The sequence below is a fragment of the Nicotiana sylvestris genome, chromosome 1, assembly GCF_000393655.2.
Source record: "Nicotiana sylvestris chromosome 1, ASM39365v2, whole genome shotgun sequence".
Taxonomy (NCBI): Eukaryota; Viridiplantae; Streptophyta; class Magnoliopsida; order Solanales; family Solanaceae; genus Nicotiana; species Nicotiana sylvestris.
Genome location: NC_091057.1, coordinates 59,637,977 through 59,665,350, shown reverse-complemented (window position 1 = coordinate 59,665,350; position 27,374 = coordinate 59,637,977). Strand labels below are relative to the sequence as shown.

At 38.0% G+C, this 27,374-nt stretch overlaps 1 protein-coding gene across 1 annotated transcript; it reads left to right on the top strand.

Annotated features, from left to right (window-relative positions):
• The first annotated feature begins 10,402 nt into the window (after nucleotides 1-10,402).
• On the top strand, nucleotides 10,403-11,341 carry LOC138870264 (uncharacterized mitochondrial protein AtMg00860-like). Its single transcript, XM_070148060.1, has 2 exons — nucleotides 10,403-10,545; nucleotides 10,870-11,341. The coding sequence occupies exons 1-2, from the start codon at nucleotides 10,403-10,405 to the stop codon at nucleotides 11,339-11,341; spliced, it is 615 nt and encodes a 204-aa protein (XP_070004161.1).
• The last annotated feature ends 16,033 nt before the right edge of the window (nucleotides 11,342-27,374 follow it).

Sequence of the window (27,374 nt, the reverse complement as noted above, 5' to 3'; positions counted from 1 at the left end):
CAATGGCCCTGGTCGGGAAAGTGAGTTTCTTAGCTTATTGATCAGATGAGTGGTTAAGCGGTTATGCGTGTTCTTTCATCATCGGTAAGGTATGAAGGTTTTGAACAAGGTTTTAATCAGTATGGGGTTTTCTACCGGCATCAAATCTGTTTTGGATTTGGTTTGGGCAGTAATGATGATCAGCAGTTCCTACTGGGAGTGTCGAAGTGATAGAGTATTTCATGTGATTATATCTTGTGTTATGGTTTTGACTTGATATAGCGTGTTCAGACTTATGCAGTGTGTGGCTATAGGGTTCGGATCTTGTAATGAATTCTGGATGATAGAGATGGAGTTCTAAGGTTTAAGGCCAAGGTTGAAATGGGGACCTCTAATTATATTGTGTTGGCGGGCTTATGTGGATTAGAGTAATGTGGGATCACCCTCAGGTTTATCTTTAGTAAGGTTACACCGTGATTTGATAGCTTTGGAACAGCTCCTATCATGTTCGAGGACGAACATGAGTTTAAGTGGTGGAGGATGTAACGATCCGACTGGTCGTTTTGAGTATCTGCACTTTGCTCGGTAATTTAGAGCCAAACTCTGTATTTTAAATCTTTTAGAGCCTCATTCTAGCCTTCCTTTATTTGCGTGCACAGTTCAAGTATTGACCCGAGAGGCTTATATGCAAAACATCTGATAAAAACAAGAATTTTGCCTAAAAAGTTAATTTTAGTTGATTTCAATCATCATTTTAAATAAATTGACCCCGGACCCCTATTTTGACGGTCCCGGTGGGTCCTTATTGAAATATGGGATCTGCACGTATGTCCGGAGTCGAATTCTGAGGTCCCTAGCTTGAGTTATGAATTTTTATTGAAAATGAAAAGTTTAAAAAATCTAATGTTTTTAAGAATTGATTGAATGTTTGGCATTGTTGATACCGGATCCATATTTTGGTTTCGGAGCCCGGTGCAGGTCCATTATAACATTTTTGACTTATCTGTGAAATTTGGTGGGAAACGGAGTCTGTTTGACGTGATTTGGACATCTGGTGGTAAAAATAGAGATTTCAAAGCTTTTTTGAAAATTTAATTTGGTTTGGTGTCCAATTCGTAGTTCTAGGCATTATTTTAGCTATTTTATCGCGCGAGCTAGTTTGTATGATATTTTTAGACTGGTGTGCACTTTTGGTTTGGAGTCCTGGGGGGCTTGGGTGTATTTTTTGATCATTGGTTGAGAGGCTAGTAAAGTTAAGAAACTTGGCAGTTTGACCATGGTCAATATCGGGTTAAGACTACCTCTTTTCAGTGTTTTGAGTGCGCGAGCAGGTTTGTAGCATGTTTTATAATTGAAATTCATATATAGTTTGTGTCTGGGAGGTTCCGGATGAGTTTCGGGGTGGTTTCGAATCATTTCGGAGAAGTTTGGGTTTTGCTGGTTTCTGGTGCGACACTGTTCATTCACAATTGCGAACCTTTTATGGCAATTGCGAAAATACTGTTCATCCACAATTGCCAACCATTTATGGCAATTGCGGAAACAATGTTCATTGGGAAATGCGAAGATTTGTTCGCAAATGCGACAACTGTAGCCTGTTAAGTGCCGAGAATTCCGAGTTTTTGCTTCATTTTTTCATATTTTTGAACCCTAGCTTCGAGGTGAGGCAATATTGAGAGGTAATTTTCATGCCAAATCATTGGGTAAGCATCTTTAATTAATTTCCAACTATAATTCATGATTTTATACAAGATTTAACATCAAATTCATGGAAAAACTATGGAAAAATTTGGGGATTTTGTCAAAGTTTTGAAAAATAAAAATTTGAGATTTGGGAGTTGAATAAGACTCGGATTTTAAAACAAAATACATATTTGGACTCGTGGGGCTATGGGAAGTCAAGACCTACCTTTGGACCCGGATTTTGACCAGGCAGGCCCGGGGGTTGACTATTGTTGACTTTTTAGAAATTGAATAAAAATCATAGCTTTATCAATTGAAATTATTTTCTCTTGCATCGTGTGGTGTATTCAAGTCGTCATTGGCCAGATTAAGTCGAGCGGAGGCGAGTTTGTATAGAAAAAGACTAAGTTGAGTGTTGAGTTAGCCGGATCGAGGTAAGTATTTTGCCTAGCTTTGTTGAGGGAATTTTTCCTCCTATTTGTCATTGTTTGCTACATGTGGGGGTGATACATATATGAGGTAATGAGCGTATATGTATGTGTCAGGGTTAATCATGCTCGGGGGTGGATTATGTTATATCTGTGTTTGTAGAATTTTGTGACATTCTACTTATAATGCCTTGTTTGACTCTTAGATACTAAGAACATAATATTAAATGATAGATATCAAGACTTAGTTTGTTATAACTTGATCAAACCTGATGGAAATTGTAAGAATATATTGATGTGTCTAATTCGATCATCTCTATGTGAAATCATTACTACATTACTACAACCGAGTTTCTTGAGATGCTAGGCTCTATACTTGTGTTGTGGATCATTTATGAGATTCATAGAAGTATTTGAATAATACGGTTTTTGAGGGTTGTTGAACTATTGTTGACTTGGAAAGTTGTGTTTTGGAATGTGTTGGAAGATCCGTTTAAGCACTCTTCTTGATGTTATTTGTGCTTCCTGCCATATTTGTCATTGATACTCATATGATTGGTAAGAAAGAGTGTAAAGCACGAAGGGTGATGCCGTGTGATCGTTCCTAACCCTACACCACTACAAAGTGGCGAGAGCGGTCGAAGCACCTTTTACCCGAGATGGTCGGGATCGAATCCACAGGGAGCTAGAAGTGGGAATTGGATTCCTATCTAAATTAGAGATGCGTAATGCTCTTAATTACACTTCCAATCATCTTTTGGTTAGTTATTACTTCTAATATTTATGCTAATGATATGCTAACTTAAACTAAGAATGATTGCTTGCAAGGTTTTCTGAATAGTTAAAGAGGTACTTGGGAAGTGACTTTCTCCTAGGTGAATACTTGACGGGATCTAAAGCCTAAAGCAAAGACGTTATATTGGGGATTGCGATATAGCCAATGCACGGAATTACTCACTCTATACCTCTCAGTAGCTTGAGTAACTTTGCCCTAATTGACTTTCTCAAGACCAATTGGGTGTCAAAATTATGCAAGCAATATAGGCTCAAGTCGGATATTACTATCTCTAGGTTTAACCCTTTAATTGGGACTATTATTCTCTTGATTACACTTCAATTCCTTGTTGGACTGATTTTCCTAGACTCAAGCTCTCTTTCTCAAGAAGAACCCAAGTCAAATAGGCACAAATTAGTGTTTGCAACCACTAATTCAACATGAAAAATACAAATCAGTCCAAATATCAACTACCCATAAACATCTAAGCCTTAAATCAAAAGACCCATCACCCACAATAGGGTTGAGCCACAACCCTAGCTAATGAGTCTAGCTACTTATAATAATGGAAGAAAACAGAGAAATAGATGAAGAATAACTCATAAGATTTAATTACAAGCTAATAATTGAAGATTCAATGATAAACCTACTGTAAAATTACTCAAAATAGTCAATAACCAGCGTTCACGTGCTCAACTGAAAGTTAGATTACAAAAAATAACCTAAAAATGTGAAAAAAAAGTATTTATACTAGGCCGAATTTTCTGGACAAAAATACCCCTGACGAGGTACTGCGGTCCGCGTAAAATGCACTGCGGACTGCAATGATGCTTTTTGGCTTGATTAATCTCCTTTTTGAATCTGGCCACCGCGGGCTGCATAAAATGCACCACGGCCACGGTGGCTTCAACTACGGTCTGCACAAAAAGGACCGCGGACCGCATTGGCCTTAATCTCCAAACTCCCAACTCTCTGAACCCCCTTCTTTGCGGACTGCACAAAATGGGTTGCGGCCGCAAAGAGGCCACTACGACCACACGAACTCCTTTATGGTATGCATTGCCTTAGGCTCCAAAAGTGCACCTCTCTGAATCTCCTCACTGCGGACCGCACTAAATGGCTTGCGGCCGCGGTGGGCCTATTGCAGCTGTGCTTTGACTTGTTCTTGGTACTTGTGCGTGTTTCACTCCTTTTTGAGCTGGTTTTGAATAATTGTCGCCTTTTTTACCAAACCCTACAAACAAGTATAAAATGTAAGCTTTTGGGACTATTTTGTATACATTTTTAATCAAAACTCAAGTAAAAAGAAGTGTAAAATGAACTAGAATCCCTAGTTATCACCGTGCCATTATTTATACATTATCATGTGAGGGAGAATGTAAAGCACGAAGGGTGATGCTGTGCCATATCACTGAGAGTAAAAGCACGAAGGGTGATGCCGTGCCATATTATTGAGAGTAAAAGCACGAAGGGTGATGTCGTGCCATATTATTGAGAGTAAAAGCACGAAGGGTGAAGTCGTGCCACATTATTGAGAGTAAAAACATGAAGGGTGATGTCGTGCCATTTTATTTTTATTGTTATGTTTGTATGTGATGGTGAGGTCATGGCACGAAGGGTGTTTCCATGCAGGTGAGGACAAGGGACATATATTTTGATGTGATATCTGTTTCCCGTGTATACGGTTGTGCCCTTACCTTGAGCTGTTATTGTTGTATTTACATATTCGGGGTGACTTGTTGTTATTGTCCGGTACTTGACCTTTATCTCGATCGTTGTTGCATTGTCCATGTCTTTGACTTGCTTAACTTACAATTACCATGTCTATTTCTGCGTTTATATTATATGTTGTATCTATTCTGTTGCACTTTAGTATAAGCCTTCCACTATGCTAGCCATTCATGCCATTACTTGTTAATTTGTAAAGAACATGTGGTTTACTTTTATTTGTTATATTTGTACTTAGGCCTCCAACATGCTAGTTAATTGAAGTTGATATTTCCTGTTTTCCAATTGTTGTGGTTACTCGCGTGCTTTCCACTTAGTCCTTTACTATGACCCACATGTGTAACCTTGTACACGGTTTCTACTTGTGTTTCCTACTTAAAATTTCCTATTATTGTGTTCTTGTGATATGGTTGGTTCTGTTATACGATCACTTAGGAAAAATGAGTTGAACGCACGAAGGGCGTTGCCGTGCTAATTGAATTGTTACATAATTTCATTTATACATGGTGATAATGAGATAAAAATACGAAGGGTGTTACCGTGCCATGTGATTTGATATTTTGATATTTTGATATTTTTTACATATATCTCATACCAGGAAAGATTGTAAATATTCTATTGTGGCTCTGATAGTATTCATTACCTGACTCGTCGGGTTGTATTTGATACTTTTGTCCGTTATACTTTGAACTGCTTTACTATTTATCTAATGTACAGGTTATTTAAATAAGCATCTTTTTAACTAAAAGCCTCGTCACTACTTTGACGAGGTTAGACAAAATACTTACAAGTACATGGGGTCGATTGTACTAATATCGCACTTCTGCACGTCCCGTGCAGATTTTGGAGCGGAGTTGCTGGTGACGTTGGGTGCTAATTCAGAAGATGTTTGTGCTTTTGGATATAGCTTCCACTTGTCCTTGGTAGTTTAGATTATTGCTAATCTGTTTATGTAATCTTCAAACAGAACGTGTATTCATTTGTATCAGTTTTGAATTTCCAAATCTTAGAAGCTCGTGATTCGTACTACCTGTTCTTGGTAAATTTGTAAATGTTCAGTTATCTATTTTCTAACCTCTTATAATCTCAGTTGGGTGATATTTTCTGTTAGTTGGCTTACCTAGCGGGTTGAGTTAGGTGCCATCACGACTTGTAGTTTTTGGGTCGTGACACATGAAATCTCTCATCCTATTTAGAATATACTCAGTCCAGTAGGCAAGATCTAAGTGAGAAATATGTGCAACTTCTCTACCAACTTATCCATGATTGAGCCAAAGAATATTAAGGAAGCTCTTCAAGATGCTGGCCAGATTGTTGCTAGGCAAGAACTTTATCGGTTTGAAAAAAATAAAGTATCACATCTGGAACCTCAACTGAAGGATAGAATAATTATTGGAACCAGGTGAATTTTCAGAAATAAGTTAGATAATCAAGTTACTATCACTATGAATAAGGCAATGTTGGTAGTGCAAGGTTACAATCAAGAAGAAGCATAGACTATGATGAGACAACTGTTTGTGTAGCTTGGCAAGCCGTCCCTTATAGGTTGTTGAAGTTAGCCCCTTTGTAGGGAAACTTTCGTATCTATGATTTAGTTTGCTTTCTTGGAGTCTCTTACTTTGTTCCTTATACTATGGTATCAGAGCCAGCCCATCCTTTCGGAGGGAGGAACAATTTACTAAATATGTCTGAGTCATTTCCATCATCCTCTTCCCTTGCAAAAATGAATATGTCTCCTACTCTATATAAAACATAGTCCAAAAAATATGATTACCTCTATGAAGTAGATATCCTGCCCGATAAACAAAAAGTATCCTCCACTGAACTACCCCTCATAAACCCCTACTCAGCTTTCGCCAAAAACCATTTTCACCCTGGACCCAAATTCGTTCTTTAGTCCAACACAGACCAAAAGGAGTCAAAGAATATGTTGCTTCCTCAAAACTTGACCAGCATCCTATTCTTGCCACTCAAGATGAACAAATTATCACTCTTCAAATCCCAGATGATTTTCCCAGACAATGGAGATCTCATGGTTTTACACATATCCATTTTGGTGCTATCCGAATCGCTTTAACATATCACGGAAGAAAAGGTCAACCTGTTATAGCTCGACTTTCTCTTCTAGATACAAGATACTTGGAGTACCAACATGCAAATTTGGGTACTGTAGAAGTTACCCTGAATGCTGGGACTGTCTTCATAACTATCTTTCCAAATTTCAACATGTCCCTCTATGATCCATACTTAACCGAAGCTCTAAAAATCCAAGGAGCCCCTTAAGCCAAAGATTCTATCCAAGCCACCCTTCATCACCAAATGGCATGGCGAGTCCAAAATCATGCCATGGATCTTTACCTTCCCGAAGGAGAAAATGCTTTACTCCTAAATATTGATGCTACCAAAGGAAACACCATGTGCACCCAAATATCCAGACAAATTTCCAGAGATGAACTTGTCAATATTCTTCCTGATTCCTGGATCACAAATTATGAAAAGTTAAGAGAACCGGATGAATCTCTACAATATGGTGAACCAACGTTTTCCAAAAGAAATGACAAAACCGTTTGCATAAGCTTTGACCATTCCCATTTCAAAAAACCCAATAAAACCATCTTCTCTTGCCAAATGATTCAACCCAAAGATACAACAGATTTATACCCTGAACCTGATGAAGAGTTCTTTTGGAATATACAATGCATCATGGAAGAACATGACTGGTGTCAAAATATTGACAAAGAAGGAAAAAGGACTTGGTGGTTCAAATGCCCCTTTACAGGACACTAACCTTGGGATCTTGATTGCGACTGTCAAGACTGTTTGGAAGATCCAATTGGAGAATATGATGAATACCACCAGCGTCATTGGGAAAGTTCGGCCTCAACAAAACCAAACCAAAATCCAAGAAAAAAGGGAAAACCACTGAAAAACAATTTCAAGCCAAATATGAGAATAACGATCCTTCAATTGGCTCATTAAGTCGTCCAGGTAAATATGAATTTCTTGTCAGTTACAAACCCCAGGAATGGCCAAAATTACCAGAAAAATTCACTCCAAGCTGGGTGGATAGTGAAACCACACCCAAACCTAAATCACCACCAGCTCATACCCTAGAATCCAAAAAACCACCTGAACCTGAAACTTCACCGACTCAAAAAACCATAAATCTCACACAACCACAGATATTCATGCTAAGTCCTTCAAGCTCCAGTCATACCCAAGATTTTCCTTCACTTCAACCTTTTGAAAAAAGGAGGTATAAGCCATGCTCCAAAAATTCCCAAGAAAAACATAGTGCTACCTACTGGAGAAAAACCCCAACAAGTGACATCGAAGCAACAATGAACTGGCAATCAGAAAACTCCATCTGTCAAAACAAGGTGTTGAATAACATAGGCAACACCATAAAAAATGTGGCCCATGCACAAAACAAAATAATGAGCAAAGTGGAAACAATTGAGAAAAAGATGGAGCAGACATCGTCTCACCATGCCGGACTAATCAAATCCTTGCAACTAAGATTGGCAAATTTACAATATGAGATTTGTCCGCCAGGAACTTCACTTTTTCAGTTCTTCCAACAATAACAAAAGGAGACGATTTCCATCAAAGAGCAAATTTAACTTCTGAGAAATGACCACTTTGAGCCATAAAAAAACCCCAGTTTTCCCCTCAAAACCTACCTTCTTCCCTATGTCTCCACAAGCATATTCCCCACCTAAATTAGACTACACCTTTTCTACTTTCCCATCTACCTCACAAAATCCAATCTCTTTCACCTAACCCTTAAAAGAAGAACATGATTTTGATATTGCAAAAATGGTTTGGGAAAGGAAAGATGCCCTTGCAGCACATAAACACACCAAGAAAAGGCGAGACCAAGGAGAAAGTTCAAAAGCGTCCAACCCCGAAAATCTGATGATTTCTGATCAGAAGGCTCCAGACCTCTATGTCTCCCAGCCAAGATACATATCAGAAGAAGATACTCCATGGTCGGAATCCCTAAATTTATCTGACGGTGAAACAATGGAAGATAGCTCTAAATCAAGAAATGAATCCACAACGAACTTTCCGAAGACGACAATCCCCCAATATTTGTGAACCAACCAAGAGACCCAGAAGTATATGAAGTAGATGAGGAACAAGAAGTCATGACAGATGAGCCAATCCCAAAAAAAAGATATGAGCCCATGGCGTCAAAACCCGTTGGAACTGGTTTCCACACTTTCACCTTAGATGACGTCAAGGTTTCAAAATGGCCTCAAAGGATCCAAGACTTCTATACTTGGATGGTGACCAAAAATTTGGTGGAGCGAGAAAAGTATATCATCCTGAACTCACTTCACGGTTCTCAGGAATCCTCAGAGATTGGTGGAACTCACTTGGAATTCAAGATAAAAATACTTTTCTTACTTCCCAAGATTTTGCCTTCAACATCAGGATCCAACATGAAGTTTTCTGCGGAGATACTGGCCAAAAACAGGAGAAAATGCGAAGACAACTCTTCGAGATAAAGTGTGTGTCATTTGACAGAAATGACATTGACAGGCATTTTCAAAAAATGGCAAAGATATACTTTGAAATCGGAGGAGACATCAATCTAAAGCAAGCCTTTGTCTCTTCGCTTCCAAAGTTGTTGGCAAGACGAACCATGACCATCATTGAAGAAACGTTTCAGGCCATAACAATCCCACAAATTGGTTACATCAGGCAAGCTATTTTCGTCGTATTGGATGACATTTGTACAAAGCGCTCAGCCCTAAAGTAAATTATCCAGCACAATCCAGCGCTTGACAAGGCATGGCGCAAATCTGATCTAATCACCAGATCAGGATGTTCCTGCCACACATCCAGGCGAAGGAGAGAATTCAGGAGGTTCAGATGGCCAAGAATTCTAGACGGGAAATCAAGGTCCAAGAGACGCACAAAATATTTCAGACGCAGAACCCAGGAAATTTTCACAAGAAGAACATATGCTTTATTTGCCATAAGATTGGACATTTTGCAAAAAATTGTCCCCAATCAAGAAGATCTGTCAAACTCCTTGAAGAGATTAAAGATTACACTGGCATACATCTTGGAAAAGAGGAGGACCTTGAATCCATATTATCTATGGATGATGAACCTAATGAAGAAACTTTATTCTCTCTTGATATCTATGAAGATCAAGGCAATTATCAATACCAAATTTCAAAAACCAGTGATCGAAGCCCGAGAGGAGATCAACGCTCTCGCAGCCGTTCCTGAGGTAGAACTCAAAGTCTATGCATCCAAATGGGATAAACCAACTCGAGTTATTGCTTTCATCGACACCGGAGCTGCTTCTTCACTCATAAATCATGCTGTTCTCCCTGAAGATCAATGGGTGCTGCATTTTAAGGATTTCAACACTACATCAAATGCAATCTTGACCACAACTGTCATTACAAAGCACCCAGTCACAATTGAGTTCTTTCCAGGATTGAAGTACAGAACCAAGCTGCTAGGATCTGATGTACCAGGAAAGGATCTAATTATTGGGTTTGACATTTACAGACAACTTAGAGATTAACTCCAGATCAAGGCTAATGGGATAGATTTTAAAAAGTAGTTCAGACCTTATTCTGAGATTCTGAGGCTATTCCAAATCACCGACGATGAACAAATCAAAGAGATTGAGCAAAATCTCATTGAACATTCATGCGCTGAATCCCACAAGGATTTCATGAAGAAAAGGAAACACCCGTTATGAAAAAACGAAGAGTTTTTTATCAAGCTCCCTTTCAAGAAGAATTAAAACATCAATCCAACAAAAGTCAGCCATTCAGGGATGAATCCAGACCATCATCAGCTTGCAAAGAAAGAATGTGAAGAACTTTTAGAATTTGATCTGATAGAGCCATCAGATTCTCAATGGCCATGTGAAGCCTTTTATGTCAACAAAAGAGCTGAACAGACAAGAGGAAAACTCAGGTTAGTCATCAACTACCAACCACTTAACCATTTCCTCCAAGATGATAAGTTTCCTATCCCAAATAAACTCACCCTTTTCTCCCACTTAGCCAAGGCCAAATATTTTTTCAAGTTTGATTTAAAATCTGGATTTTGGAAATTGGGAATCCACCCTAAGAAAAGACCAAAAACGGGATTTTGCATCCCCGAACATCACTTCCAATGGAAAGTCATGCCCTTCGGGTTGAAAACTGCACCCTCTTTGTTCCAAAAAGCCATGATAAAAATATTCCAACCCATCCTCCATACCTCTTTAGTTTATATAGATAACATCCTGTTATTTAGTGATACATTGGAGGAACATATCAACTTGCTTCGTCAATTTAAGGCATTGGTAATACAGTACGGGATCATGCTTTCTGCAAAAAAGATGGTTATTGCTCAAAAGGAGATCGATTTTCTCGGAATGCATTTTATCCAAAGTGAATACAGTTCAGGACCACATATATGTCAGGAATTACTCAAATTTCCAGATACCAACTTCACAACAAAGCAGATCCAAGAGTTCTTGGGGATACTAAATTATGTAAGAGATTTCATCCCAAATATCTCTTCATACATTTCACCGCTCACAAAAATGCTCAATAAAAATGCTCCATCATGGGGAGAGAAACATGATGAAGCAGTCAAAAAAATAAAAGAGATATCTAAAAGTGTCAAGTCTCTCTACATCCCTTCAGATGGAAAGAAGATACTGCAAACTGATGGCAGCCATGAATATTGGAGTGCTATTCTATTTGAAGAAAAACATGGTTAGAGGAAAATATGCGAATACGCCAGTGGAAAGTTCAAAGATGCCTAGAAACATTATCACTCCACTTTCAAGGAAATTCTTGTAGTAAAGAATGGAATCAAGAATTCCTTATCCATACAGAATTTCTAATAGAGATGGATATGAAGGCCTTCTCAAAAATGATCCAGATAAATTCAAAAATTATTCCCAATCCTCAGATTCTCAGATGGGCCCAATGGTTCTCTCCATACAAGTTTCAAGTAAAGCACGTGAAAGGAAAAGATAATATTCTCGCAGATTTTCTGTCTCGACCGGAAGAATTCTCAAAAAGATTTTCCCCAGCAAAACTGAAGTCAAAGCAAAAGCTAATTAGCCACATCTTACGGCTTTCAAATACACCAGGAACAAGTTCATTAAGACCAACAGATCATCTACCGGAGTTGTTCAACCTCATGGATCCCTTTGATCCGTCAATTATTATGGAAAGAAGAACGTATTATGAGCTCCAAGTTTTCCGGCAACATGGAGGATCCATTCTCAAGCCATATGGGGTCAATCCAGAATATTCGTTCTGCCATATATTCATAGCTCAAGCTAAGTATTTTCCACAAGAACTATTATAATTTTTCTGGTACCTAAGCCATAAGTATTATATTTTCATGGAATTCAAATGCAACGTCTTCAAGGATTTTGATAATATTGCACCAGCTCTTAAAGTATTTTTACTATGGTTCAAGCCTAGAAGATATTGGATGAAATATTTCAACAATTCCTACGCAACAAAGATATTCATGTTCCATAGTCCAGTGAAAATCATTAATGAAAAAGTCCGACGCAAGCAGAGGCATCATTTTGGTGGAAATTTCCCGTATCCATTTTATCAATGGAGGAAGAATATAGCGAAGCACAAAGAATCCTTTTCCAGCAAAATAGGTGCATTCCGAGAGAGATATGGCCAAAAGATTGGGCAAGATGGAATTATACCATCACTCATCCTCACTGGGAAAGAGTCCGAAAAGCAGCAAAGGAATATCAAACCCTATACGAAGTCATCCGAGAAAAGATCTTTCACGACATTTCCAGATTAAAGTTGTGGATTACATCTCTCAATCCAAAGGAGAAAGAACACAGCGGAGAAGGACCGTCAAGTTCCAGGCATTACTACACAAGGTCTTTGAAAAGATGCCTAGAAGACAACCCTAGAATCAATGTAGGATAATTATCTAAATCCCTGCTAATCCCACCATAGTCTTACATTGCCTACCAAAAAACCCTCAAAAATATCCTACCCATGCTAAGACAAATTCCCACATCATTCCATACTATCCGGGCCCCACTTCCACTTATTTTCACATGCTTCCACATGCTTCGTCACATGCAGCACCCTACTTTCACAGGTAGTCACATGCTCCCTCATACTTTCACATGCTACACCATGTATATTCTACCACTTTCACATGTTTTCAGGAGCTTTTTAGTTGTTTTGCCTAAAGTCCTTCACATGCCAAGAAGGACCCATATGTAGATAAGTTTGCCATGTAAGATAGGTTTATTTTACTATGTAAGTTTGTCTTGTAATAACCTCCTAGTCCTATATAAAGGAGGCCTTGTAGTAGTTGGAAGATCATCTTGTAACCTTTGTAAATCTTTTGTGATATATTACATATGAGTACTTTCTAAATTTCCCTCTTATTCCTTCTTTCGAATGGATGGAAAGGCTGGTCCATGTATGAAAACAGAGTAAGAATACTCTTTGAAAGTTAGCTTATTGTAGTACGAAAGTTTTCTGAGTTATAAACAGCTAACGTTGGTTATAGTACAAAAGTTTTCTGAGTTGTGTAGCTTGGCAAACCATCCCTTATGGGTTGTTGAAGCCAGCCCATTTGTAGGAAAACTTTTGCGACTATAAACAAATTAACTGTTTGTGTAGCTTGGCAAACCGTCCCTTATGGGTTGTTGAAGTCAACCCCTTTGTAGGAAAACTTTCGTATCTATGATTTAGTTTGCTTTCTTGGAGTCTCTTACTTTGTTCCTTATACTCATCCTACACGAGTTGTAAATTATAATAAATAAATGGCAAAAGTGTGTTTTTGAATGGGTATCTAAAGGTAAAAGTATTTTTATGTCAACCTCCAAGGTTTGAAAGCCATGAGTTATCTGATTATACACGAATTGGACAAGGAATTATATGAATTAAAGCAAGCACCTAGGGTATGGTGTATGAGAGGTTGTCAAAATTTCTCCTTGAGAATGGGTTCATAAGGGATAAAATTGACTACACATTTTTTCTGAAGACATATAAAAATATGTTAATTATCCAAATCAATGTTGATGATATCATTTTTGGTGCAACTAATGAAACTTTGTGTAAAGAGTTTCTAAAACTAATGGGAAGTGAGTTTGAGATAAGCATGATGGGAGAGCTAAATTTCTTTTTTGGTCTACAAGTTTAGAAAACTCAGAATGGAATGACGATAAATCAAGAAATGTACATCAAAAAACTAATCAAATGGTTTGATATGAATAATGCAAAGATAAATGATGCTTCTGTAGCCACTGCCACTTTATTGGATATGGATGAACTTGGTTCTATTGTTGATGAAAAATTATATAGGGTTATAAAAGATTTTTTGCTGTATCTAACCACAAGTAGACTAGATATTGTATTTAGTATTGGGTTTGTGACAAGTTTCAATCAAATTCCAATAGGTCTATTTTCCTGGATTTGGCAATGATGGAAATGATTGACAAGAATATGTTATTCAACGTGTCATCATTTATAATCAAGTAATGACAAGTATAGCCACTTAGTCTAAGGGAAAAAATGCACTATTTTATGGGTTTTTACTTACTCAAGTTTATGATCACTTTAATGATCTAGTGAGATCAGGAAAATGAAGACCAAAAAGGATATGTTTGATAGAGAAACATTGCAAGCGTATGACCTTCTAAACAAGGAACAAGGTGCTAAGAGAAACAGACTAATCACCCAGTTGATAAGTGATATGAAGGAATCCAAGGAGGGGAGTAAGATGATAAATGAGGAGATTGCCTCTTCAAAGGGTAATAATGGACAGCTACAAGAGAAAGTGTAGCAAGATCAAGAAGCGATCACTGCTCGCATTGACAAGCTGTTAGGATTATGAAAATCTTACCCTTCCCTAATAAGTGAACCTGGTCTCTACCAACAATAAAGAATTGGTTTAAAAGACAAAAAGAAGAATACTATGTAGTAAGCCAAAGAGAACATATAATAGATTGTAAATACATCAAAGGTAAAGCACAAATACCAATTTTAAATAAAAGACTACTAAATAAAGAAATACAAGATATAAAAGCAAAAAATCCAATAAAATATGTACACTTAGGAGGAACGGAGATCCTAATAAAAGCATGTTTTAGGGAAGGAATAGATACCCCTATAGAAATATACTTGGCAGATGATAGAATTGTACAACCTATAGAAAAGAGTATAATAAGTGCCGTAAGAGGTAACTTAATATACCAAAAATTTAAATTTATAGTAAGTGCCAACTATTCAGTAGCAATAGATGATAAAAATATAGATAAATCATTAGTGTTATACTGGAAAATGTCTGGAATAGAATTAGCACCAGGAAGTAAAATATTCACAGCAAGATGTAAAAATCTATATGTCCTAACAACAAAACATAAGATAACAGCTAAAAATAAAATAAATAAAATAAAAATAGAAAATCCATTCGAAAGAATAGTATCAGTTATAGACAACAATGATTACAGTTATACGGAAATGGACATGGAAGAAGATTTAGAAATAGTAAAAGAAAGATTAAGCACGTCGAAACGAACAAATAACGAAATGCCAGAAACGTCATCAAGAATAAGTACATCAAGAAGTACATCAAGAAGAATAAATTATATAACTCCACAAAAATTAATAGAACAAAAAATAGAAGAAATAAACCCACATCATTATTATATAACGGGAATAATGGACCAAAGAAAATATTTAATATTAATAAATACAGGGCAGGAAGAGAATTATGTTATAAGGGAATTAATACCAGAACAAGAGATAGTAACAATAGAACAGCAAAATTCAGAACTACCAAAAGCGTTAAGAAAAAACGAAGAAACAACTAAAGAATTAATTATTGGAGGAATACTAATATTAATAAATTTTAAAATATATCAAGGCGATAAAAACATTACACTAGGAATAAAATGGTTAGAAAAAGTCAAACCATACAAATTAGAAGATAGACAATTAACGATAAGGTATGAAAATAAGAAAATAATAATAAAAAGAACTTTGATATAATGCCAAAGATATACATACTTGCCTAGATAATAGTAGAACGATATTATAATAGATACTATACACCTATGATGGATACAGGGGCAGAAGCTAACATGTGTAGACATAATTGTTTACCAGAAAGTAAATGGGAAAAGCTAAAAAACCCCATAGTAGTAACAGGATTCAATAATGAGGGAAGTATGATAACATACAAAGCAAGAAATATAAAGATACAAATATGGGATAAAATATTAACCATAGAAGAAATATATAGTTATGAATTCACAAATAAAGATATATTATTAGGAATGCCATTTTTAGATAAATTATACCCACATATAATAACAAAAACACATTGGTGGTTTACTACCCCGTGTAAACAAAAATTAGGAGCAAAAAGAGTAAATAATAAAGTAAGAAAAACAACACCCTGGATTAAAGGAAGTGAAAAGATTACCCAAAAATTAGAAAATGTAATACAAAGCAACCATAATATAGAGATAATCATTTTCTCAATAAATAAAATAAAACTACTGCAAGATAAATTAGAATTACTATATAATGATAATCCACTCCAAGGATGGGAAAAACATAAAACAAAAATAAAGATTGAACTAATAGATGAAAATAGCATAGTAACACAAAAACCTTTAAAATACAACTTTAATGATTTAACAGAATTTAAAATGCATATAAAGGAATTATTAGACAATAAGTACATACAAGAAAGTAATAGTAAACATACTAGCCCGACATTTATAGTAAATAAGCATAGTGAACAAAAACGAGGAAAAAGCCGTATGGTTATAGATTATAGAAATTTAAATGCAAAAACAAAAACATATAATTATCCGATACCAAATAAAATACTAAAAATCAGACAAATACAAGGATATAACTATTTTAGTAAGTTTGATTGTAAATCAGGATTTTACCATTTAAAACTAGAAGACGAATCTAAGAAGTTAACAGCATTTCACAGTACCACAAGGATTTTATGAATGGAATGTATTACCATTTGGATATAAAAATGCACCAGGTAGATATCAACATTTTATGGATAACTACTTTAACCAATTAGAAAATTGTATAATATATATAGATGATATACTGTTATATTCTAGAACAGAAAACGAACATATAAAACTACTAGAAAAATTCATACACATTGTAGAAATATCAGGAATAAGTTTAAGTAAAAAGAAAGCAGAAGTAATGAAAAATCAAATAGAATTTTTAGGTATACAAATAGATAAAAACGGAATAAAAATGCAAACCCATGTAGTACAAAAAATAATTAACTTGAATGAAACACTTGATACAAAAAAGAAGTTACAATCATTTTTAGGATTGGTTAACCAAGTAAGAGAATATATTCCTAAATTAGCAGAAAACTTAAAACCATTACAGAAAAAATTAAAAAAGGACATAGAATATCATTTTGACGAAAAAGATAAAATACATATACAGAAGATAAAAAATATGTGTAAAAAATTACCAAAACTATATTTTCCAGATGAAAAGAAACAATTTACATATATTGTAGAAACTGATTCTAGTGATCACAGCTACGGAGGAGTTCTAAAATATAAATATGATAATGAAAAAATTGAACACCATTGTAGATATTATTCCGGATCATACACGGAACCACAATTAAAATGGGAAATAAATAGGAAAGAACTATTTGGATTATATAAATGTTTGTTAGCATTTGAGCCATATATTGTTTATAACAAATTTATAGTAAGAACAGATAATACACAAGTAAAATGGTGGATAACTCGGAAAGTACAGGATTCAGTAACTACAAAGGAAATAAGGAGACTTGTATTAAATATACAAAATTTTACATTTACAATTGAAGTAATACGAACTGACAAGAATGTTATTGCAGACTACCTATCAAGACAAAGGTACCCAAACAGATGAAAGCCAAGAATCAAAAGACATATTTACAATCCTTACTACTCTATCCTTACAGATGGAGAGTATGGGAAAAAGATTACAACAGCTAGAAAGTCAGCAGCATGACTATAAAAATGCGGAGCTAAGTCGATCGGAAGACTCTAAACTTCCAGAGGTAGAAGGAGACGTTGGGAAACTCCAAAAAACCCATAACACAGTTGCTTTATATACAGCTGCAGGTACAAGCAAACAAGTTAGCAAAAAGCCACATATCAATGTAAACCTAAATACCGTATTTGATAAGCCATTTACATCAAAAAAGCCAAGAGAAGCAATAGTTATAGCCCCACAAACTTCAACCTATGCTAATAGCCTACACCACAACAAAAAGGTATATAACCATATTACTCAAACATATATTGAGAATATATATAAAATCCAGACATTTCTGAACCTAAACCCTAGATCAACAACTACTACAGATCCAACACAAGATTATGTAACCCAAAAACTACAGGGATATAATAGGCTTATAGCCCAACCAAAAACAAAAGCAAACCTAGTAAAGACATGTTACAACTACGGACTACTCAGCACCGTATATACCCACGACGGAGAAGAAATAATTGGAATACCAGAGCTATACAAAGCATTTGTCACCTTCAAAAGAATTACAAAAGGCAACCTATTCTTCATCAAATTCTATACAGCACCAGCTGAAATACTATATGATGAAATAAAACCCATTATACAGGTGATAAAGATAGGACTAACACGAGATATGATAATACCGGAAGAAATAAGAGAAACAACCGGAGATACAGAAAATGGAGATACCAAGTTTCTATGCCAACAAAAGAATAATTGGTATAGCAACTATTATTCAAGAACTAGCTAACAATTATCTACAAGGAAATGCTATCTGGAGCTATTATTCCAGAGACCAGTTAATGATATATGCCAATTCAAAAGAACTACGACAAGGAGATATGGAAGAAGTCCAAAAATGGATTTTATCATTGCTAAAACCAGAAGCACAACCAACTACAAGAGCCTTGAAGAAGGAATTTATTTCTAATGAGTTATTGACAAGATACTGCAAACTAGTGGGATACAAATATCCAGACCACATATGTTCGAAATGCAACGGAGAAGATAACCAAGTACTAGAAGTCCAACTAGAATAAAGGTATCGGCAAGAAGACAAAAGAAGAAGACAGCTATTGAAAACAAAAAATGTAAAGTAAATAGTAAGAGTCATAATCATGAACAGTAAAGGTCGTTCATGAATAGTAAGAGTCATGTAAAAAAGTCGTAAAGTAAATAGTAAGAGTCATAATCATGAATAGTAAAGGTCGTTCATGAATAGTAACAGTCATGTAAAAAAGTCGTAAAGTAAATAGTACGAGTCACATTCATGAACAGTAAAGGTCGTTCATGAACAGTAGGAGTCGTTTAAATTTTCTATATATTTTGTAAATCAGAAGAGAAGAGATCATCCTCAGACATCCTCATACTCACATTCTCTCTCTTATCTTCTCTCAATAAAATATCTGATTATATACAAACTTCTGAAAGCTATGGAGCATTCAAACGAGTTACAAAACCAGGTAAGTTTATTCATAATCATGTTTAACTAAACTCTTATATTCCTTATAATCTCTTGAATATCATAATTGTTTATCATGTTATAGTACTGTTATAAAGAACATCTTGAGAAAGTTTGCCTGTCTAATAATGCTGAGAGTAGTTAAGCCCAGACTATGCCATCCTAAAGTGGAAACCAGTAGGCAAGGAAGCCGTTTAGGGGAGTACACAGAGTTGAGGCGCTGTTAGGGTAAATGATTGAAGCATGAAAAACATGGTAGTGACCAGAAAAGATTGTTCAGTATAACTTATTAAAATATGATAAACTCTATGATAAACAAAGAGGTTAGAGGGAATATGTTTAGTAAACACATGATAAGGATAAATAATAAATCTAAATGAACAACCACACGTATTTATTAGAAGAAAATATTGACTACAAAATACTTATGTTATATATCTTTAAGAGACTTAATAACGATGTTAAAAGAAAAATTTACGATATTTTAGTTACTTTTGAAATAATATATGTAATGGAACAAGCATTTACGGAACTAATTGTATCACATGAAATAGATATATTAGATCTATATGAACTAGATTTATATTCAGACTAATGATCACATATCAAGTTAATAAAATCTTTTTATAAATGAAACATAACACTTTTCATTATATAAGATTCTATAATACCCAGAAATGGAAACTTCTTAAAAACCTCAGTAACATAAATAGAAAAATAGATTGTGTTAAATACAATATTAAAACCTGCAAAGATATTATTAGATATAATAAATTACGTAATAAAGCTTTATTAACTATAGAAAATGAAATTGAATTTTATGAAGATAAACTTGAAAGTTATCAACACAGAAAAGAAATAACACTGAGAAATATAGAAACCATGGATATATGTATCAACAGGTATTGAAGGAATTGAAGGAGAAACTTCAGGAACTCCTAGATAAGGGGTTCATTCGGCCTAGTATGTCACCTTGGGGTGTGTCGGTTCTGTTTCTGAAAAAGAAGGATGGCACAATGAGAATTTGCATTGATTATAGGCAATTGAACAAGGTAAAAATTAAGAACTAGTATCATTTTCCTCGCATTGATGATTTATTCGACCAGCTTTATGGAGCAAGAGTGTTCTCCAAGATTGATCTCCGTTCGGGCTATCACCAGTTGAAGATCAGGGATTCAGATATTCTTAAGACAACCTTCAGGACCAGATATGGTCATTATGAGTTTCTTGTGATGTCTTTTGGGCTGACCAATGCCCCAGCAGTGTTCATGCATTTGATGAACAGCGTGTTCCGGCCTTATCTCGATTCATTCATTATAGTCTTCATTGATGATATTCTAGTGTATATGCGTAGTTAGGAGGAGCACGCGGAGCATTTGAGAGTTGTGTTGTAGAGATTGAGGGAGGAGAAGCTTTATGCAAAATTCTCCAAGTGTGAGTTTTGGCTTAGTTTAGTGGTTTTCTTGGGGCACGTGGTGTCCAACGAGGGTATTCAGGTTGATCCGAAGAAGATAGAGGTGGTTTAGAGTTGTCCTAGACCGTCCTCAGCCACAAAGAGTGGTAACTTTCTTTGTTTGGCAGGCTATTATCGTCGGTTTGTTCAGGGATTCTCATCTATCGCATCGCCCTTGACCAAGTTGACTCATAAGGGTGCTCCATTTGTATGGTCGGACGAGTGAGAGGAGAACTTTCAGAAGCTCAAGACAGCTTTGACCACAGCTCCAGTATTAGTTTTGTCATCAGCTTCAGGTTCATATACTGTGTATTGTGATGTTTTGAGAGTTGGGATTGGTTGTGTATTGATGTAGGAGGGTAGAGTTATTGCTTATGCTTCTCGTCAGTTGAAGCCCCATGAGAAGAACTACCTCGTCCATGACCTGGAGTTAGCTGCCATAGTTCATGCATTGAAGATTTGGAGGCATTACTTGTATGGCATATCTTGTAAGGTGTTCACTGATCATCGCAGTCTCCAGCATTTGTTCAAGCAAAAGGATCTTAATTTGAGACAGTGGAGATGGTTGGAGTTGCTTAAGGATTATGATATCACTATATTGTACCATCCGGGGAAGGCCAATGTGGTGGCCATGCTTTGAGCCGAAAGGTAGTGAGTATGGGGAGTGTGGCATATATTCCAGTTGGGGAGAGACCCCTTGCAGTTGATGTTCAGGCCTTGGCCAATCGGTTCGTGAGGTTGGACATTTCGGAGCCCAGTTGGGTATTGGCTTGTGTGGTTTCTCGATCTGCTTTATATGATCGCTTCAGAGAGCGCCAGTATGATGATACGCACTTGTTTGTCCTTAGGGACAGAGTTCAATATGATGATGCCAGAGATGTGACCATCGGTGATGATGGGGTGTTGAGTATGCAGGGCCGGATTTTTGTGCCCAATATGGATGGGCTTCGGGAGTTAATTCTGGAAGAGGCCCATAGCTCGCGGCATTCCATTCATCCGGGTGCCGCAAAAATGTATCAGGATTTGAGGTAGCACTATTTGTGGAGAAGAATAAAGAAAGACATTGTGGGATTTGTAGCTCGGTGTCTCAATTGTCAGCAGGTGAAATATGAGCATCAGAGACCGGGTGGCTTACTTCAGTAGATGTATATTCCCGAGTGGAAGTGGGAGAGTATCACTATGGACTTTGTTGTCGGACTTCCACAAACTCTAAAGAAGTCCAATGCTATTTGGGTGATTGTGGATCGGCTGACCAAGTCCACGCACTTCATTCCTGTGTGTACTACCTATTCTTCAGAGCGGTTGGCAGGGATTTATATCCGGGAGATTGTTCGGTTGCATGGTTTTCCGGTTTCCATCATTTCAGATAGAGGTACTCAGTTTACTTCGCAATTTTGGAGAGCCATGTAGAGAGAATTGGGTACTAGGTGGAGTTGAGCACAGCTTTTCATCCTCAGATGGACGGGCAGTCCGAGCATACTATTCAGATATTGGAGGACATGTTGCGTGTTTGTGTCATTGATTTCAGAGGATCATGGGATGAGTTTCTACCGCTTGCAGAGTTTGCTTATAACAACAGCTACCAGTCGAGTATTCAGATGGCTCCTTATGAGACTTTGTATGGGAGGTGGTGTAGATCTCCAATTGACTGGTTCGAGCCCGGTGAGGCTAGGCTATTGGGGACTGATTTGGTTCAGGATGCTTTGGAGAAGGTGAAGGAAAGGCTTCGTACAATGCAGTCAAGGTAAAAGAGTTAATGTTGATAGGAAAGTTCGAGATGTGTCCTACATGGTGATTCAGGAGAGGTAAAAGAGTTATGGTGATTCAGGAGAGGCTTCGTACAACGCAGTCAAGGTAAAAGAGTTATGTTGATAGGAAAGTTCGATATGTTTCCTACATGGTTGGCGAGAAGGTCCTGTTGAAGGTTTCACCCATGAAGGGTGTTATGAGATTTGGGAAGAAAGGGAAATTGAGTCCTCGGTTCATTAGGCCTTTTGAGGTGCTTCAGAGGATTGGAGAAGTGGCTTATAAGCTTGCTTTGCCACCCAGCTTGTCGAGTGTGCATCCGGTATTTCATGTTTCTATGCTCCAAAAGTATATTGGGGATACGTCTCATGTTTTGGATTTCAGCACGGTTCAGTTGGATGATGATTTGAGCTACGATGTGGAGCCAGTAGCTTTTTTGGATCGTCAGGTTCGGAAGTTGAGGCCTAAGGATATAGTTTCAGTGAAAGTGCAGTGGAGAGGTTGGCCCGTGGAGGAGGCTACCTGGGAGACCGAGCGAGATATGCGGAGCAGATATCCTCACCTATTTGAGGCTTCAGGTATGTTTCTTGACTAGTTTGAGGATGAACTTTTGTTTAAGTTAGGGAGGATGTGACGACCCGACCAGTCGTCTCATGAATTACCGCTCCGTTTCCCCTATTTCTGCTTCTTTATTCTTATTTATCCGTGTTTTATATGATCGGGTTGATTAGATTGAGTTCGGAGAGGATTTGGTAAGAAATGAGACACTTAGTCTCTTTTAAGAAGGTTTGAGTTGGAAAAGTCAACCAGATATTGACTTCTGTGTTAGAGGGTTTGGATGTGAGTTTCGATGGTTCAGTTAGCCTCGGGAGGGGATTTATGACTTAGGAGTGTGATCGGAATGAGTTTTGGAGGTCCGGAGTAGAATTAGGCTTGAATTGGCAAAGTTGATATTTTGGCGATTTCCGGTTGATAGGTGAGATTTTGATATAAGTGTCGGAATAGAATTTCGAGAGTTGCAGTAGCTTTGTTGTGTCATTTAGGATGTGTGTACAAAATTTTAGGTCATTCGGACGTGGTTTGGTTGTATTTTTTATCGAAAGCATATTTCGGAAGATTTTAGAAACTTAGGCTTGAATCCGATGTGATTTGGTAGATTTGATGTTGTCTGAGGTGATTTGATGATTGGAACAAGTTTGAATAAGGTATTGGGTCATGTTTGTGCTTTTGGTCGAGGTCCCAGGGGCCTCGGAGTGATTTCGAATGGTTAACGGGAAGATTTGGGACTTGAGAGATTTCAGAAAATTGCTACTTCTGGTGTTTTCACACCTGCGGTCTGGGGACCGCAGGTGTGGTGCCGCACGTGCGAGGGAGGAGGCCGCAGATGCGAAAGTTGGTTTGGCGAGCAGTTTCCGCAGAAGCGGTCAAGATGGTCGTATCTACGAAGCCGCAGATGCGATTCTGGCTATTAAATGAGGGACCGCAAAAGCGGTTGTTTTGACCGCATATACGGTACCGCAGAAGCGGGTTTTGGACCACAAATGTGGAAAAGCCTGGGCAAAATGTATATATTTCATCCTTCGCGATTTTTGAAGAGTTTAGCCATTTTTGAACTCGGAATTGGGAGCTTTGGGCGATTTTGAAGAGAGGAATCAAGGGACTTCGTTAAGGTAAGGATTTTTGGACCTAAAACACACTTCTATGGAATTATTTCATGGATTTAGACTGAAATTAAAGGAATTAAAGGGCTAAAAATGGAGGTTTAGGGCTTGATTTTAAGAGGGCTTAAATTGAGGATTTGAGGGGTCATTTGAACTCCAATTCTTGTGTTTTGATATGTATGAACTCGTGGGGAGACGAGGAATCTAATGATGTGAAAATTTATGAGTTTCGAGAAGTGGGCTCGGGGCTCGGGTTTTGCCAATTCGGGAGTTTTGGTACTTTTCGATTGTTTTCGCTTGGGCTTTGTTCTCTTAGCATATTATGACGTATTCGTTCTGATTTTGGTTAGATTCGATGCACGAGGAGGCCGATTCGAGGGGCAAAGGCTCGCGAGCTAGAGATTTAGCCGGTCGAGGTGAGTAATAATTGTAAATGATGCTTTGAGGGTTTGAAACCCCGGATTGCACATCGTAGTGCTATATTGAGGTGAGACACACATTTGATGGCGAGCGAGGGGTCGTGCACTATTGGGGATTGTGACTTGGTCCGTCCCGATTGATGATTTTACCGTGTATTTGATTGGAAATTATTTGCTATAATCATTATTTGGGCTGAATGTCATATTTGGTCCTAGTGCCAACTATTTGAACCCTTCGGGGATTTTTATTACTGTTTCCTCACTGTTTTGACTTATTACTTGAACTCAAACATGTTGTTTTCCACTGTTTTACTACTCAACCATTTTTACTTAGTTTTGAGACTTCAATGAAATTTTAAATGATGTTTTGGGCTGAGAACTACTGTTTTACTAATGCTCGAGGGGCTTGTGATGATTTTTGGACTGATTACGGCCGAGGGCCAAATGTAAGGATACACTGATACTGATACGAGGCCGAGGGCCTAAGATACATATATACGCCATGAGGTGGCTTGACTGATATGAGGCCGAGGGCCTAGATTTGATGCCACGAGATGGCTTGATATTGCGCTTGGGCCGTAAGAGGCCCCTCCCGGAGTCTGTACACCCCCAGTGAGAGCGGGTACCCATTGTGATGTGAGATTGAGCCCAAGGGGCTGGTATTGTTCTGAAATTGAGCCCGAAGGGCTGGTACTGTTCTGAGATATTGCCCGAGGGGCGGATTTGTGGATACTGAGCCCGAGGGGCGAACTTCTATTTGTTCACTTATCTTAATTATATGTCAATTACTTTTTTTACTTGTTGAAAAAGGGATTTTACTTGATTCTTCACTGATTTACTCTTTTTAAGTGATTTTACTGCTTCAGTATAGAATGCCTTGTGTTTTACGTGTTTTCTTACCTTCAGTCATTATTTATATTTATTACTCACTGGGTCGGAGTACTCACATTACTCCCTGCACCGCGTGTGCAGATTCAGGCGTAGCAGGTCCCGCTCCTGAGTGTTGATCCCCTCAGTCCAGGCGGTGTTTGGAGACAACGAGGTAGTTGTTGGCGTCCGCAGCCCCTGTGTCTCCCTTATCTTATTATTTCTATGTTCTTCAAACAGTCGTACCAGATATTGTATTTACTAGACTCGTATCAGTATCCTTTGTTGCTCATGACTTGTGACACCCCGGTTAGGGCTGTGTCAAGTTGGATTTCCGCTTTGTTAGCTCTATTTCTGCTAATTGTGCTATTAAATTATGTTTGAACTATTCTTATGCTATTTAACTGCTTAAAAGGACGAATTGTGTTAGACAGGCTGGCTTTGTCTTCATGAGAGGCACCATCACGACCGGGTTCGGGGTTAGGGTCGTGACAGCTGCCTATTTCCGTGCATGTGTAGTCGGTGGTGCACTCGTCGGGATCCGAGGTCCTGTCGCATCTAGGGAGTTCCGGCGTTCCGAATTTTCGTGAAGCGGGTTCCGGGACCGCTTCCCCGGGAGATAACTATTGCATGAACCTCCACAAACCTGACTCGATTCTCTTGGAGAGATCCTCCAGCGTCTTCGTTGTGGAAGGATCTATTATCGATCCGTTGTTGCTTGATCTTTTGGGTACTCGTTCGGCGCAGGAAGCCGTTTTCGACGCTACTGTGCTGGGAATACCCGGATGGCTCTGCAACTGAGCGATAGCCAACTGTTGTGCCTGCAATATTTCAAAAATGTCATGAAGACTAACTTCATGTGTTTCCCGAGCCGGGGTTTGTTGGGCTTCCTGTTGGTCGATATGCTGAATGCTCCCATCGGTTTGTGAGGCCTCGTCGACCTGATGCGCGCCTCGCGAACCTGCGTCCGCTGGGATTAGCTCAGATGCGTTATTGGGGTTCCACAGCGTCGTGCCAACCACTGGAATAGCCTCACCGTTTCCGCCGTGATTTTCGGGGTAGTTGTTCTCGACTCTGTTTACCGAGCCAGACATTTTGACCTGAAATCAAGAGATCTTTGGACAAGAAAAAGTATGAAAGATAATGTGCGTTTGTGCAATGAAACCAGCAAGAAAATAATCACTATTATTTTTAGCCCCACGGTGGGCGCCAAACTGTTTACCGTGAAAATGGTAACATAACTAAATTTGTAAATGGGATTCTAAAAATACGTGATCTATTCCCGAGCTAGTTGTTAGAGCAGTTGATGCTAATAATATGGAGTTTAAAGATTAAATGCAAGCTAAAACGAGATAGTAATCGAACCGAAGGGCCTGCTACCCGGGTATACGTCTGGTCGATGGGAGACCTCGGGGTCAACGTCAGGGTCGGATTCGAGCTATCGGGGATGGGATAACAGTTGAAGATATAATTAAACAAGGCTCCTTACGACCAATACTAAGCTATATGATGAAGAACAAGTAAGAGAGAGATGGATATTAAAGTGACCTCGAGCCAGTGAGAACGAACAAGTTAGAAAGAAAAGAGAGAGAGAGAGAGAGAGAGAGAGAGAGAGATTATTGCACTTGTGGAGAAATTGAGTAACATCAGCCTTTTACAAGGTAGGGTGAGTCCCCTTTATATAGGAGGGGAACTCGGCTACAAGTACATGGGCATTAATTACAAAGTATGGAGATGGGTTGGCCTGATGCGATGCCTCAGTATAGGCTCTGGATAGGTCGGCCCTGTCAGACTCAGCAGTGTGCTTTGGGAGCTTCCCCCTCTGTCCTGGCTTCGATCTCCGTCTTCTTTGAGTCGAGCCTCGACGAGCCCGAGGTCGGGAACTCGGTCGTGGCTTCCTGTCCTCGGGGTCTCGAGGCATTCTTGCGAAGTGACTTGAGAGCGAGACATCAAGTCCTTTGATTTTTTTTGCGTACAAAGGGTAAACAGTAATGTTAACACGAGGTTGGAGGTTTGGAAGCAGACTCTAGAGTATAAAGGTTTCAAGTTGAGCAAGACCCAAATAGAATATATGGAATGCAAGTTCAGTGATGTGACCCATGAAGCGAACAG

Bases quoted from the DNA above. Each gene is read 5' to 3' on its own strand.
- LOC138870264 (XM_070148060.1), top strand. From the start codon at position 10,403: ATGAATCCAGACCATCATCAGCTTGCAAAGAAAGAATGTGAAGAACTT. The intron at 10,546-10,869 runs GTTAGTCATCAA...CCTGTTATTTAG, and splicing joins CAGACAAGAGGAAAACTCAG to TGATACATTGGAGGAACATA.